This window comes from Gymnoscopelus braueri, assembly GCF_963280865.1.
Source record: "Gymnoscopelus braueri genome assembly, chromosome: 20".
In the NCBI taxonomy this organism is placed as follows: domain Eukaryota; kingdom Metazoa; phylum Chordata; class Actinopteri; order Myctophiformes; family Myctophidae; genus Gymnoscopelus; species Gymnoscopelus braueri.
This window is the reverse complement of record NC_137622.1, coordinates 17972520-17988249: the sequence shown is the minus strand read 5'-3', so window position 1 is coordinate 17988249 and position 15730 is coordinate 17972520. Positions and strand designations below refer to the sequence as shown.

General features: G+C 41.9%; 1 protein-coding gene across 4 annotated transcripts in view; it reads left to right on the top strand.

Moving 5' to 3' along the window:
• nfkb1 (nuclear factor of kappa light polypeptide gene enhancer in B-cells 1) overlaps positions 1-15730 on the top strand; it is a 39669-nt gene that overhangs the window by 17476 nt on the left and 6463 nt on the right. For 3 of the 4 annotated variants that reach the window (XM_080416875.1, XM_080416874.1, XM_080416873.1), the window contains exons 7-18: positions 656-819; positions 1366-1524; positions 3093-3197; positions 5277-5371; positions 5746-5884; positions 9389-9535; positions 10225-10320; positions 10986-11144; positions 11983-12124; positions 12314-12428; positions 12720-12921; positions 15375-15544. In XM_080416875.1, coding sequence (XP_080273001.1) covers positions 656-819; positions 1366-1524; positions 3093-3197; positions 5277-5371; positions 5746-5884; positions 9389-9535; positions 10225-10320; positions 10986-11144; positions 11983-12124; positions 12314-12428; positions 12720-12921; positions 15375-15544 — 1693 coding nt within the window. The remainder of the gene's footprint in view (positions 1-655; positions 820-1365; positions 1525-3092; positions 3198-5276; positions 5372-5745; positions 5885-9388; positions 9536-10224; positions 10321-10985; positions 11145-11982; positions 12125-12313; positions 12429-12719; positions 12922-15374; positions 15545-15730) is intronic. The other variant, XM_080416876.1, reaches the window with a different exon arrangement.

The following is a 15730-nucleotide window of genomic DNA, read 5'->3' as shown; positions in this document are numbered from 1 at the left end:
TACCCGGCCACGGTATGCATAGGGGCAGGGTAACCAGATGAATCTAGGTTAAGCTATGTGGCCTAATCAATCTCACCTGTTAGATTGGTAACCGTAAGAGTAAGGACCTAACATTGTGGGCACCTCATTATTAAATTGGCTATTTTATCCAAAATATAAAGAATTTTTAAAATGGTCTACACAATGTAAAGTATACATGATTTGAACACTAATATTTCTTCAATTGCTACACATTTCTACAAAACACAAGCCAGTCATTATTGGCATAAACAAGAAGTCGAAGGGTACATTTAGGTCTGGTAATGATGCACTGTGCATGTTCAAATCATGTATACTGTACTTCACATTACTTCAGACCATTTACCTTTTTATTCCTTTTTTTTTCCTATTTTACATTTAGGAAGAAATAGCCAATTTAATATTGAGGTGCTCACAATGTTTAGTTGCCCACTCTTCCTGTATCCGTTAGATCCACTTCAGTCATGAAGACAAGACATGGTTGCCTTATTTTCTAACTCACCTGGTTAATTAAGCTTTAATTATGCATTTTCCATGCTTTAAAAGGTAGGGTCTCGTCTTGAGTGTGTTTCCAGAGCGAGCGCACTATTATTGTCTGCAAAGGCTAACAAAGATGGACACATCTGTTCTATCCCAGCTTTCCCAACCTGGGAATCCTCCATGTGACCAAGAAGAATGTGAGTAAGACCCTGGAGGAGAGGATGACTGAGGCCTACAGGATGGGCTACAACTGTGGCGTCTCCATCCACCCGGAGATAGACAACATGCTGGGAGAGGTCCGGGTCCCCAGGGAGCTCACTGGTCAGTGGAGGGAGAGGAGAGTGTGTGTGCGTGTGCGTGTGTGTGTGTGTGTGTGTGTGTGTGTGTGTGTAGGCCTGTCACAATTATTACATAATCGCCTAATCACAATTGTTTGAGATAATCGCAGTTATTTTGCATAATCGTCATAATGGTTTCCATGTTGAAAAATGTTAATACATTTTCAAACATTTTCCCAAAAGAGCAGAAATGGCAGATCTACAAGCTTGCAGTAAGCTTGTAGATCAGCTATTAACGCTATTTTTACATTTTCTTTGGAAAGTATTAAATTATTAAATGTGTCAGTCATTTCTTTGTTATTTGTCATATCTGCCCCATGTGCAATTTCTGATTATGAAGCCTATAAAGTAAACAGAAAATAAAATGTGTTCCAATGTTCAATGCCAAAAACACAATTAAATCGTCAATCGCAATTATTTGTGTGACAATTAATCATCAACTTAAATTTGTAATCGTGTGTGTGTGACCTTGGCTGTACAGTAATATGTGCATGCATTTACCTGCCTGTCTGTCTATATTTATATCCAGAGCACCAGAGGAGCCTGATCAGCAGTGCTGCGGCCCACCAGTCTAAAGACATGGACCTGAGCGTTGTGCGCCTTATGTTCACTGCCTTCCTGCCAGACAGCGATGGGGGCTTCTCCCGCAGACTGGACCCGGTGGTCTCGGAGCCCATCTATGACAGCAGTGAGTTCCGTATCATTATCTCCACCAGGCCAGAGGCAGGGTTTATGTTTTCGCCCCTGTCGCACCTCCAAAACCTCTGCCCATACAGGGTGCCACAAAAACAAAAGATTGCACTGTCTGTTGTGCAAACTCTTATTTCCCCCCACAACTTCCTCATGTCTTGACGGCTGCACCCCACGACTGACAAAGGTCTGGGTTCTCATCCAGGCATGGCGGGGATCTGCCCTCTGAGGAGCGCACTTTTCTAGTCTGTGTCTATGTTAACATCATGATTAGCCTACATCATAGTCCACTTTTCTGCTTTGGAAAAAGATATCTATTCTTTTCTCTGCTGTCGATAAATGGTGAATCTATAATGTGAAATTATTTGAATGGTTTACTGTATGGTTTTGTGTTATATAACAATAACACTATGCAAAGAGAAGTCAAATCCAAGATACTCAGAATTCTGGTGAAATAAAAGCCTTTATTAGATTATGGCTGGCACCTACAGTAGGCGTTTTGGCAGGAGCCTTCCTCAGGGTGATGACATATTATTGCACAGAGTACAGTATCATGTAGTTATATAATAATTCATATAAAGCCACATCAGGCTGGCCTGGTTTCATTTCCCTAGCACTGTGAGTGTCTAGCATCCGACTCCACACAGCTTCCTCTCGGCAGGCAGAAACCGAGCCTCCACTTTCAGTTGGCGCCACTCCCTTTTTCTGCTGCAATGCTGCGGTGCGGAAAAGCACACTTTTTACTGATTTAACTGAAATACACTTCAGAAAATGTATTTTTCTTAAAATGTATTCACATAGTTTCTTAGTATACACTAGCCTCGATCTCCAGGCTTTTATTGCTTAGTTTTGCTAAAAAATAAAAGCCTGGCCCAACTATAGCCGGTACTGGGTATGAGGAAGTGTTTCATTTCCCAACCAACCAGAGTGCAGTGGGCGTCGCTCGTAATGTTGTGTTAACGGGGCGGGGGTTGACGGACAGATCGGTGAACCAATGGGATCAGGCGCCGTCTCTCGCCGGCTCTATACACACGCCCCTTTATACACGAAATCAGGAGGGTTGCAGCAGGCTAAGTATACACAAACAAAAAATTGCATTGCTGATTAGCGATCCAAAAATGTAGTAATTCCAGGCAGCTTGTGTTTACCATTTCTATTCAAAAATGTCTCTTGATCAGTATTTTCATGACTAGTTATACCTGCTAACGCCAATCAGTACAATCTGTTAAATTGTTGAGATCAGGTGAATATCCTATAGAAGAGATCTGTTTTTTATTTTCAGTTTAAACTTTTAAATTCACTTCGATTAAAACAAACTTCTATTGTATGTTTAATACAGTATGTCTTTTGTGAGCAGCCCATTAAGTGAAATTCCTTGTAGGTGGCTAATCTATTTTGGCGCACAAACGTGTCGCTCAACAAAAATTACTTATTATCAACTGAAAATGTGTGTTGAACTTGACACAGGTCGTGTCATTTTGTTCAGCAATAGGCTCATGTGTAGAAGTATAAAATAAGCATCACTTAACTTGAACAATACAATTGGTTGTGATTCTGTCCCACCAGAGGCACCCAACGCCTCCAACCTGAAGATAGTGAGGATGGACCGAACGGCAGGCTGTGTGACCGGGGGAGAAGAGGTCTACCTGCTCTGTGACAAAGTCCAGAAAGGTAGGACAGATCAACTTAACCCTTTAAGACCTGAGGCCGATTCTACAAATGTCTTCAACTTTTTTTTTTTTTTTAAACCTATGTTGCTATATTATCAGTGGTTCTCAAACTTTTTCATGTCAAGGACCCCCAAAACAATATGTATTTGCCCCCCCCCCCCCAGAAGCAAAGATTTGAGTTACAAATGTTTGCTTTAAAAAATAAATTATTTAAAGATTTGCACAAACTTTCACGATTTTTCAAAAATAGCAGATCTACAAGCTCATAGTGCGGCGCTATGAGCTTGTATATCTGCTATTTTTGAATAGCCAAAGAGATCTAAAATGACACAGATTCTTTCCCGGTCTTAATGGGTTAATACATTTGTAAGGACATTTGTAAGGGCCATGCCGACAATAGGTTGCTTTAGACGGACCGCTACGCCAGCGGCCCAGGCCCCAGGCTCTGTTTTTGCCTCTTCACACCAACCATTTATCTCTTATGTCTCCTATATAAATGTGCCTGCACCACTATACCGGTCTTGAGCAGCATATAGACTTACATTGCACATTGAATATCAATATGAATTTCTAATTAATCTCACCAATATTTGGAGTTACATTATATATTAAACCTCGTTTTAATCTTCCTTAAAGGTAAAACTCAAATATCACACTTTGTCCACACCATGCTGTTACTAACTCTTCCTGGCTAATCATTTTCTGGCTAATCATTTCCTACCTGGTTGTATTGGTTGAGCATCATCTGTGAGTGATGTAATGTTTCGGTAACTGTGATGCAATGCCAGATCTATTCTCAACAGGAAGCAAATGTATTTCGCATCCTCCCCCTGTCAAATGAATGAGGGGCAAAACTTTCTTTCTGCTGGTGTGACCACAACAAAAGGGAATTCACCTCTCACACCCCGATTAAAAGTTTTGTAGCTTAAACATTCTCACAGGTAAACCAAGGAGTTTACATGTTTCAACCATAGTTTTGGTCTTCCTGTCACAGTTGGTGACAGTGACAGTGTTTATAATGGTCATTGACTCCCACGGCGAGTTGTGGTTTTTGAAAGATGGCAGTAGTTTTCAGTTAGTGCTAACCTGGTATGTACACACGTCCTGTTTGACATTTTATGAAAGGTCATTAAAAGCCTAGTAATTTCTTTTACCCTGCTGGGGACAGGTATAACATGACATCACCAAGGTTTACACTTAATGAAGGAAGTACTTAAAGCAGGCTCATGCCCAGCCGCATGGGATTCCCCATCTATTATGCAAAGTCTGGATGAGGAAGTGACTTGTTGTCTATTAGTGTGTTGTAATGTTTGTTATTGTGAACCCTAGAACGTGAGCTACCTCATTTGGGAAACTTTACTTTGACATTTCTGGCCTTGTTCCTTGTTTATCAAAAGGACAGGGTTTACCCCATCTACGGAAATGATTTTTCTCTTTGGGTTTACCTTCCCTATTCCATCCATTATAATAACAGTTTAGGCATTTAGCTGAGACTTATCCTGCACAACTCTCATTGGACCTCATTCACTAAGCTTGGTTACATGCAGATTTTGCCATATGCTGGAAACGCAACACTTTTTAAATGTGTTTTTTGTACACTGAATCTCATGCCACAAATTGTAGCTAGATGGCCTTATTCTTCATGCTAAATCAATTACAATAGTGCCAAACCTCAAATAAAATGTTTATGCGCCCAACATTTGTCATAACATTAACATATAAAGGAAAAGAAAACATTTGTCTGTTAATCGATTTATTGCTTGGATGCATATGGGCTTATAGACATGATGCAAATTCAAACCGATTTTTATTTATTTTTCAGTTTTTCAGACTCATTTAGAGTAAGTCTTACCATCTGATGAAGATGCAGTCTGGATGAAACCTGTGTCCATTCCTAATCCCGATGTAGGATAGGATATGCCAATTAAAAATATGAATTTCCCCTCAGTGATCAATATAAGGGATCCATAATCTATCAATCGGGTAGCACGATAGCGGCATTCCAATATATCCTGGACCATCTTTGAGGCATTCACTTTTCTTTGGATTGTTTTGTGCTAATGTGTGTGTATGTGTCCAGATGACATCCAGGTGCGGTTCTATGAAGAGAATGACTCGGGAGTGCTGGCCTGGGAGGCTTTAGGAGACTTCTCCCCTACAGATGTCCACAGGCAGGTTAGTGTCAAGGCCCTACTAATACTGCAGCAGGATTCAAGCAGGATTGACGTATTTTTTTACAAGGATTCTTGAGTCTAATATAAAATATGTGTCTGCATTTGCCATGTTCCTACCACATCTACCGGCATCAAAACGAGGCAGTGTGGCTCCACTCCTGAAAAGTTGAAAATATGTTTTCATATTATATTATATTACTTTTAATGCGCTTCTAAAAACTGTTAGAATAACGTGATGCACAGCGCAAGAGAGGAGCGCATGCCAGGTGTGTCGTACCATAGGATAGCAATGACTTTACTGCCGACTCTGTACTGCCCACGCATTTCTAGTGACACGTGACCTAACGTGTGTTTTTTTTAAAAAACCTCCATCAGTTTGCCATTGTCTTCAAGACCCCCAAGTACAGAGACCTGAACCTCCAGAAGCCCACCTCTGTCTTTGTTCAACTGAAGAGGAAATCAGACAACGAGACCAGCGAACCCAAACCCTTCACCTACCACCCTCAAATCATAGGTAAGAATGACATTGTCATTAGAGTTCTCAACGGGCCTGAAAATTAAGGCTCGGCCCTAACTGGGCCCGACTGGGCCGGCCCGAGGCTCGGCCCGAACCCGACTATTTCCATCATGTTAGGCCCGAAACCCGAAAAAAACCCGAGGGGAAAAAAAAGAAAAAAATATATTTTTTTGTATTGTATTTTTTTTTAAATATTTTTAATATTATTATTCTGTTCTGAATGTGTATTTATCTATTATGAAGATGGCGCTGACGGCGCTGACTGACATTAACTTACACTGTGCTTACACTGTGCTGATTTAAATTAAATCCTTGTCTTGCTCACGCACCTCTGTGCAATGCAAGGCATCGTCTGCATTTCTCTGCCTCTCTCGACCGAGTCTTTGTCCCCCCCGCACACACACACACACACACACACACACACACACACACACACACTAATTTGCAACATAATAGCAAGAACAGGAATAATACCACGATAACGCAATGGTGACTAATGACTATGAACCAGCAACAGATTCCACGTACCCAAAACAGTTGGAGGGTTATTTTCCCAAGCTGAAATCTGTGTTTAAACTGCAAGGCTGCATGGTTGTGTTGTTGAACACATACACAGTTTAACGTCGGGAAAGTTACACGACTCACTCGCCCAGGTGTCACTAATCAACGTAATCATAACAAAATTCAGAATCACATCGCTGCTTGTTTCGGATTCCGCACGTTAAAGTATATTTATTCATTTGTTCGTCTATTTATTAACTGCTACTGTAGTCTTACCCTGCGGTACATAAACTCCCGTTACAGTCATGGATCAACTTCAACCTGGTGTTTGCACTTTCTCCATTTATAGCCCGTACATCTATAGAAACGTTCAGATTTCAAATATAAATTGCTTACCCTATGGCCACGGATGTTAAAATGATGCACGGGACTCTCAAAAGTACCCGTATATTCTGTATTGTTCAATAAAAAGCATTTTAATCCGAACGGTGGCCATTTTATCATAGAGTTATAATGTATCAGAGTGCAATACACCTACCAACCGATAGGGTCGCTTGGTTGAAAGTATATGGAGAAAATGGCCACCGATCAGATTAAAATGCTTTTTATTGAACAATACGGATGATACGGGTACTTTTGAGAGCCCGTACATAAATGTAACATCCGTGGCCATGGGATAAGCACTTTATATTTGACATATGAATGTTTCTGTAGATGTACGGGCTATAAATGGAGAAAGTGCAAACACCAGGTTGAAGTTCATCCATGACGGACGAGACAGACGACCGTCGTGTATCCATGGCTATTACTCCCTCTAACATTTCCCGTGTTTTTAGTTTATTGAAATAATGTCATGCACATTTGTCCAGTGCATAGCCTACTGCAGGCCTTGTTGACTAGATTTAGAAGAGATTTTGAAGCTATTGCTGCTGAAATTATCGATTATTTTTAAGGGGAAAAGCCGTCATTTAACATGCAAGTCAATGAGTGAGAAGCAGAGGGTGCCAGGCGCTGACTAACTTCGCACCACCAGTCACAGAGTGGAGTGGGTGGGGCTTAGCGAAGGGTCCATTGATTTCTGAACGAACCTGACCACTGAATGTACACTATTGTTGAAGGCTGGTGTACTGTAGACCGAAAATGCCGTGGGTTTTTGTATTAAAAGGGCCCTTGATATGGATGCATCATGCGGTAGCCCTGAAACATGAATGTGCACCATGGCTACATATGCGGCAATGGAATACAAGAACGCTCGTCCCCAAACACACTCGCCCGGGTCTAATCCGGCGGCCTCTGCCCGCGAAATGAATGGGGGTGAGTGTGTTTTGGGGCGAGTGTTCTGTTTACCACCAGAACGCTCGCCCAGAAACGCTTTTTTTTTACTCTCTCTCACTCTGCTGCTGGCTCAGTGAGCGTGAGCAGCACAGTGCAAGTTAACGCCAGTAAGTCAGCACCGTCAGCACCGTCAGCGCCATCTTCATAATAGATAAATACACATTCAGACAGAACAGAATTCAAAAATATATTATAAAAATAAAAAAAAATTCATAATCATTTTTTTTTTTTTTTTTCATGGAGCCCGAGGCTCGGCTCGGCCCGACCAATTAGCATACTTTTGAGGCCCGGCTCGGCCCGAAAACGTCGGGTCGGGTCGGGCCGGGTCGGGTTCGGGTAGAATTTGAGAACTCTAATTGTCATACCCACTTTAGTAATGTGTGAAACCCTTGAATATGACTGTATTTTTATATTTAATTTTGATTGGCTGAGAGGAATTCTAAATAGTGCTAATATCTCCCAATATTGGCGCTCTGAATGCAACTGTAACCTAGCAATGCCAATGGTCATGCCCATGTGCAATTTGAGATTGACCAACTGACTAAGGAGAAACATGTACGAGAAGGGCCACGTGACTGTATTAAATGTCCCCGTCCACCGAATGGTCATGGTCATGATATCACGGCATGGCCGTCATGCTTTTTCCAGAGCCGCTTTTTTTTGTACATAGTGGTATTTTTTCTGTATTATCTGTATTTTCATGTTGATTTTTGAACTGTTTGGTTGCTACTATATATGTCTATGAAATTAACTCAAGGACCCCAACGGAAACAAGTCCGCAAGGACTTTTTTGGCCGGGCCTTTTAGACAAAAGCATTATTAATGTAACTGTGTTGTTTTACATTCTTTTGCCTAATACAAATGTCAATCAATCAATCAATCAATGGCAAGTTGGCTGAAAAGAAAATCAAAGCCGGAGATTACCAAGCAAAATAAAAGAGTCTGATATGAATCTTATGGCTAAAGGCAGAGGAGAACATAATTTTGAAATGTTGTTTATCGACAGATATATTCAGTATTTATTGATAACCTACTGCTGATCAGTAAGCCTAGCCCACTGTCTTGCTGTCCGTGGTGCTGTAATGGCTGTGTCTCTCTCTCTCTCGCTGCCTCTCCGTCTGTGTCTCTTTCCCTCTCACTCACTCACTCTCTCATTCTGACTTTTATGTATTTTGTTCCCAATGGAAATATTGTGGGAGTCAGCAGCACTAGACTGTACTTAACTGTTGTGGACGGGAGCGGACGGTCAGAAATTAAACCATTGCGGGAACGGGTGGGAATGGTCAGAAATCCAACGGGAGGGGGCAGGAGAGGGACTAAGAAAACTGTGGCTCTACTCTGGATCCGCAGGACCAGAGAAAAGAACACCCGCTGATTTAGACTGACCTGACCGCTGACCTGCAGAAAAAACAGTGATTAAGCCTTTGAATTGCATTATCAGGAGTAGCTCAAAATGTCATTGCAGGGAAATACTGCCCCACAGTGGACCTCCCTAACTCCTTACATGACTCACATTTTCAGGAGGTACGGGATGGTGTCTCTGACCATCACCGCGCTGCCCTTGGATGTGTCTATACGTGCATGAATTTGACCATATGCCTTTGCATGTGGATATTACAGTGCACGCATACACATTATTTTCTGTGTGTGTGTGTGTGTGTCTAGACAAAGAGGAGGTACAGAGGAAGAGGCAGAAGACATTGCCCAACTTCCAGGACTTCAGTGGCCATGGAGGAGGTGGAGGTGCAGGGCTATACAGAGGAGGTGGAGGAGGTCCAGCCACAGGAGGAGGCCCCGGCTCTGGAGGCGGAGGTACACACATCGTTAGCTAATGTTGTGGTAATTGATGAACCAATTTACTAGCATAACGTTAGCTAACATCTAATGTAGTCAGCCTACCAACCAGTGGGGTTTTGCCTTTTCTTGTAGCAACATGAGAAAGTATCTTATCTATCTATAAACGAAAGCGGTCAGTCAGTGTCTCATAGAAAACAATGTCAACATCACATGCTCCTTCCATTATATTTTTCTCATAACTCATATCTTGTTCACGTCCTCCTTATTTGATCCTCTTACAGAAATATTGTGTTAGTTCAGTGTGTCTGACTTTGCAGTGCTTACTTATTGGTTTACTTGTTATTTGGGTGATCTTCTTCATTTTTGTATAGTTTATTTTTCGTAGATTGCCCTCGATAAGAGCATCAACTAAATCTAAAACGTTTTTTTACCAAATGAGTTAAGTTGTCTTATTCACTCCAAATACAGCTAAAAAAGAATCATGAATCATCACAGTCGTCATTATGATTTAAGAACATCATAGTAATGCTGTTTACCTGTGATTTTGAAATATGAGGTAGAAGCAGTTACAATACAACAGGTGAAATGTGTGTTTCATTGTAAAAAAGATATCAACCTGCCAAAGTTTTCTGTCCATTAGCGGAGTGTAGATGCGCTCAATCTGTAGCACTTCCAGGTCTAAGGATGTTTTGATTTGGTTGTAGGTTACTTCCAGGGCTACAGTGGATACAGCTATGGAGGGGGATACACAACTGGCTACTCAGCTGGGCCGGCAGGCAGTGGGGGAAACATCAAACATGGTGAGACTAACACTCATAGTCGCTTCTAATGGGACTGTACTGCTTTGCTGTGTTCTAGATCACATCTGTGTGTGTGTCTGAGAGAGAGCGAGAGGTCAACTCAGGGATAGGAAGGTTTATGTAAGTGTGTGCATGTGCATGCATGTGTATTTGTAATCCCATGTTTAATCAAACCGTTTTAGCTGTAATTAGTTTACATCTGAATCATCTTGGCCAGATATTGATCATTGGCGTGCATTCCGTGCGCTTGCTCGCTCGCACACGTGTGTTCGCTCTCTTGCGCGTGTGTGTGTGTGTTACAGCTGCAATTAGCTAGTTCTGTCTGACAACCCTCAAGCTCTCTGGTTTCTTTCTCACTATCTGTAACTCTACCCATGTTCACAACACACATACTTTAAATATCACTGGACAGGTTACAAAACTAACATTGCAAGCCTGTATTTAGAGAAATGTTCTATGAAATAAATTCCCAACTTAAGCTTATTGCTCGGAAGTTATTTAATTGGAGTTATGTGTTCGGTTAGAATGTTTGATTATCATGAAACCGTTTTCTGGAAGCATAAACAGCAGATTTTTTTATTTTATTTTTTTCCCTACACTTTCACTGTCTAGTGTCTACCAATAATTCTGGCAAGTCCGTCATACAATAATGATGCTTGTGTCAGCCACAGAGAGCAGTGCAGCAGAGGACGGCGGTGCCGACAGTGATCCAGACGATGACCCAGCTTCAGGGGCCATGCAGCAAGATTCAGCCCAGTCCGAAGAGCGGCGAGAGGGGGATGTGGATCTGGGTGAAGAGGTCAAGGATGGAGAGTGGGATAGAGGTACAGTATGATCCTAATGGGTTCATTGGGTTCAGTATATACACTCAGCATTACTTGCACAGGAGATTGAGTACTACTTAGCCCCGTAATCTCTCTGGGTGCTCACTCGGGTTGCTGCACACTAGAGCCTATATACGGAACCCCGTTGACTTTGTCTTCAAAATGGCACACCACCGCTAATAATGGACACATCTACACACTCAGCTAATGGATACAAAACATTGACAGGGTTGTGTGTCTACTTATACCTTGAGCTGCCGGATTCATGAAGCATTAATATACTGTGTATTTTAAGGCTTGAAATCTCAATCCATTTTAACCCATTAAGACCTGGAACTGTGTCATTTTTAGATTTGAGCTAAAAAGCTTTATTTTACACTTTGGCTATTCAAAAATAGCAGATATACAAGCTCATAGCGCGGCACCAAGTGCCGCGCTACGAGCTTGTAGATCTGCTATTTTTTTTAAATCGTGAAAATGTGTGCAAATCTTTGAATATACATATTTTTAAAGCGAATATTTTTAACTGAAATCTTTGCTTCTGGGGGGTCCCTGGAACAAAATATTTTGATCGGGGTCCGCGGCCAAATACATATCATTTTGGGGGTCCTTGACATGAAAAAGTTTGAGCACCGCTGATATAGAAACATACGTTTTTCAGAAAACTGTTGGGATTTAGGAGACATGTAGAATCGGCTTCAGGTCTTAAAGGGTTAAGATGAGTTTGAAACATAGCAAAATGTTGTAAACCTTCTTTGTGCTATAGAGTGTGTGTGTGTGTGTGTGTGTGTGTGTGTACTGGGTAGACCAGCTGACCTTGTGTGTTTCTCTCCTGCAGTGTGTGATCTAGAACGGTGTCTGGTAGATGCAGCAGGCAGGCATGCAGAAGCTCTGTTCCAGTATGCAGTCTCGGGAGACCCAGCCTACCTCCTGGTTCCACAGCGCCACCTCATGACCGCTCAGGATGAGGACGGAGACACGTCAGTACACACACACAGTCACACTGGGAGCTGCATCAATGTCAACATTCTGCCTATTCTATGCTATCCTTCTATGCTACCTGTTAGATTTCCCCCTCAATTTGCTGTCTTCCTTTCGTTTTGTCCATCTTTGCCTTTCTTTTATTGTATGTCTGTCTGGCTATTTCTTTTATCTGTCCCTCCCCCCAGTGGTCTCCACCTGGGAGTGATCCATAGCCAAGGGGAGGCAGTGAGGAGACTAGCTCAGGTGCTGTGTGCTCTGCCGGGGGAGGACGTGCTCAACATGAGGAACCACCTCTACCAGGTAACTGCCATTGTATATCATATATTTGTATGTATATATATATATATACATACTTCAGTTAATTATTTAGTTGGATGCTTATGCTAGCATGATCTGGCGTACCTGCTGCTGGGTAAAAGCTGCCCAACTTGAAGATGCATGGACTTTGACTTTTGAAACGTGCACAAACAAGCGTTAACACACTCAACTCAACTGGAATGAGGTCATCGTTAAATAAAGTGTCACTGCAAATGCCTCTCAGGCTGAGGTCTGAAATCGTTTCTCCTCGCTCCCCCTTGCGACTCTCTCCAGACTCCTTTGCACCTGGCGGTGATCACTCAACAGAAGGAGGCGGCTGAGGCCCTGCTATTGGCCGGGGCAGATGCCGCTCTGACAGATCGCCGTGGTAACACGGCGCTCCACCTGGCGGCCCAGCAGGAGGCGGGGGCGATGGTGGGCTTCCTGCTGCAGCACAGACAGGTGGCCGAGCTGGTGGACCAGCCCAACGCAGCAGGTACTACTCGCACACTGATGCACACATTGTTGCACTTTTATTTAAGTTCACATATCGTTGTTGTCGGATGGAAACCTTGTATGTCCAAAATCGTTCCTTTTTTATTATAATTTTTTAAGAACTTTGAAAAATAGTGAAAATAGCCGATCTACAAGCTCACAATGCGTCGCTTCGTGCCGCATTGTGAGCTTGTAGATCTGCTATTTTCACTATTTTTGTGCGACACTCTTGCATGATGAAGTATAGGGCATGAATCTACGTAAAAAACATAAAAAGTTGAGATATGGAGATACAAGGTTTCTGTCTGACAGCAACGATAAATTATATAAAAGAAATCAACAATTTGCTATGCGGATCTCCTAGAAACTTTATACCATTTAAGGATAGAAGTAGCTTTTTTTATGCTAATAAAATCACTGATCGTCAGTAATTGCATAGACAGAACTGAACAGTGTCAGGACCTTAGCCCTTTTCTTTGGCATTCCTGCCACCTGCAAACCCACCACCACCACAACTCTATGGACACGACATACCATAGGCTGCAAAATATAAAATGTAAACACAAACAGTCTATATTATATCCAATCTGTGAGACAGCATTTATGAGAGGTTGTTTATTGAATAACCTTAGTGAGGAATAATAGTTCAACAGTTCACCCCCTCTCCCAAAACAGTCACCTACTGCACTCATCAACAGTTACATCATCTGGTGTATTTGCTATAACACTTAAAATTACATCACATTCATTGAACATGGAAGGATAAGCACAAGAATGTTTATACAATGACATACTGTAGAACATTAGACATAACATTATGTAATCAACAGTGGGATAACTGTCCACCATCTTACCTGGATATTGCCTACAAGTCATAGTCAGGTTATTTTGACCAAATTAACTCACTTTAACTTTTCTTATGAGGCTATACAGTGGTTTAAATCTTATCTATGTAACGGAGAACAATGTGTCTGTATTGATGGTGTTAAATCTCCCTACCTCACCTGCCCTGTTGGGGTCCCACAGGGTCAATACTGGGTCCCATTTTGTTTCCTCTGTACATCATTGACCTACCAGATGTGTGTCAAAATGTTCATGCCCAGATGTATGCAGATGATGTAGTCATTGTGTCATATGGTAGGGACTTGACAGAGGGGGGGGGGGCTTGAATTGGTAACACAATTCAAGTACCTCGGAGTCATCCTGGACTCAACCCTAACTTTTAAAAGTCACATCAAGGTCTCCAACACTGTCAACTTTAACTTGGAAAATGTAAAAAAAAATAGGCCTTTTCTAACAGTTGGAGCTGCCAGGACGTAATTGCACTGTATGATCTTCTCTCACATCGAGTACTGTTTCACAAATTGGTCTTGCACAGGTGTGACGACACTAAAGCCCCTAGAACAGTTATATAAGAGTCATAAAGGTATTTCATAAAAAAAACACATAGGTACCATCACTGCAGCATCCTAAAAAAAACACAGTTTTACCTTTGATAACTGGAAGTATAAAACTTGACATGGTTTATGCCCGCCTCCTATGAGGGAATTTATAAAACTGAAGCCCGACACGGGCATCAGTACATGGGTCGTCACCAGAGGGGATTGTGAGGTGCAGTCTAGACGCACAGCCTTTGCGCAAAATTCCTTTTCAGTTCAAGGAAGGGCAATTTGGAACGATCTACCATAACCATAACATAATAGAGTGTCCATCCTTTACATCTTTTAAGGTCCAACTAAAAGGATGGATCATGGACAATCAAACATGTGAACATTTTTAAATAGGATAAAATGTTCAACTTTTCTTGAGTGTCTTGTATTTTAGGTCAAAACTAGGCCTTTGTTTTTTCTCATCTGTTTGTACCCTTTTAGTAATGTTTATTATGTGCTCTTTTTTAATGTAATGTTGCTTGTTTTCTGTATGTGTTCATTAATATGCGCTGTCCCGTTCCAAATAAACGTATAAATAAAATAAATAAATACAATTGCCACCTATGAGCAGCCATATGACTTTCGTCCGTGCTGTGCCTAATTGTTTACCAAAAACAAGAGACCAGGATGGTTGGCATTACTTTACACACATCAGTTTGCAGTACTAGATAGAGGTTTTCTTTTTTCTTTTTTAAACATAATGGCTCAATGGTCACATGGTGTTTCCTTAACAATAACCAGCTATCATTATTGATTTATATTTAGATAACCCAAGATTAGGGTTATTAGATTGGTGAAGCAAACAATAAATGACCCTTGAAGAATTATTTGTTCTCTTGGAGTTATTATAATCAAAATTGATATGAATCTAAACATACTCATCAGTCAATCATGAATGCCCATGTACACAAACACACAATCAGATGGACAGAACCTTGAATACCTACAACAGTTTGTACCCCCAAACCCATCGGCTCTTTCTCTTTCAACCCATCACTCACCATGCTGTTTCGTTGGTTACCAGGTGAATGTGCGGTGCACCTGGCAGTTCGTGCCAATAGCCTGCGTTCCCTCCGGGAGCTGCTGGAGGGCGGAGCCAGCGTGGAAGCGCAGGATAGGGGCTGTGGCAGGACGGCCCTCCACCTGGCCACTGAGATGGACAACGTGTCGCTGGCCGGCTGCCTGCTGCTGGAGGTCTGACCAAACACTGTTCTCGTTCGATGAAAGTGGCCCTCGTTAAATGTTCAAGAGTTAAAATCTGTCGCTCACTTAACATTTATACCAGGCGGTTTTAATTTTACCCAGTCTTCTCCCAGTGTTTCTTTGTGAAGAACATTCTGCCATGTATTTCAATGAGACTCGTCCGTTTGCGGCGAGGAA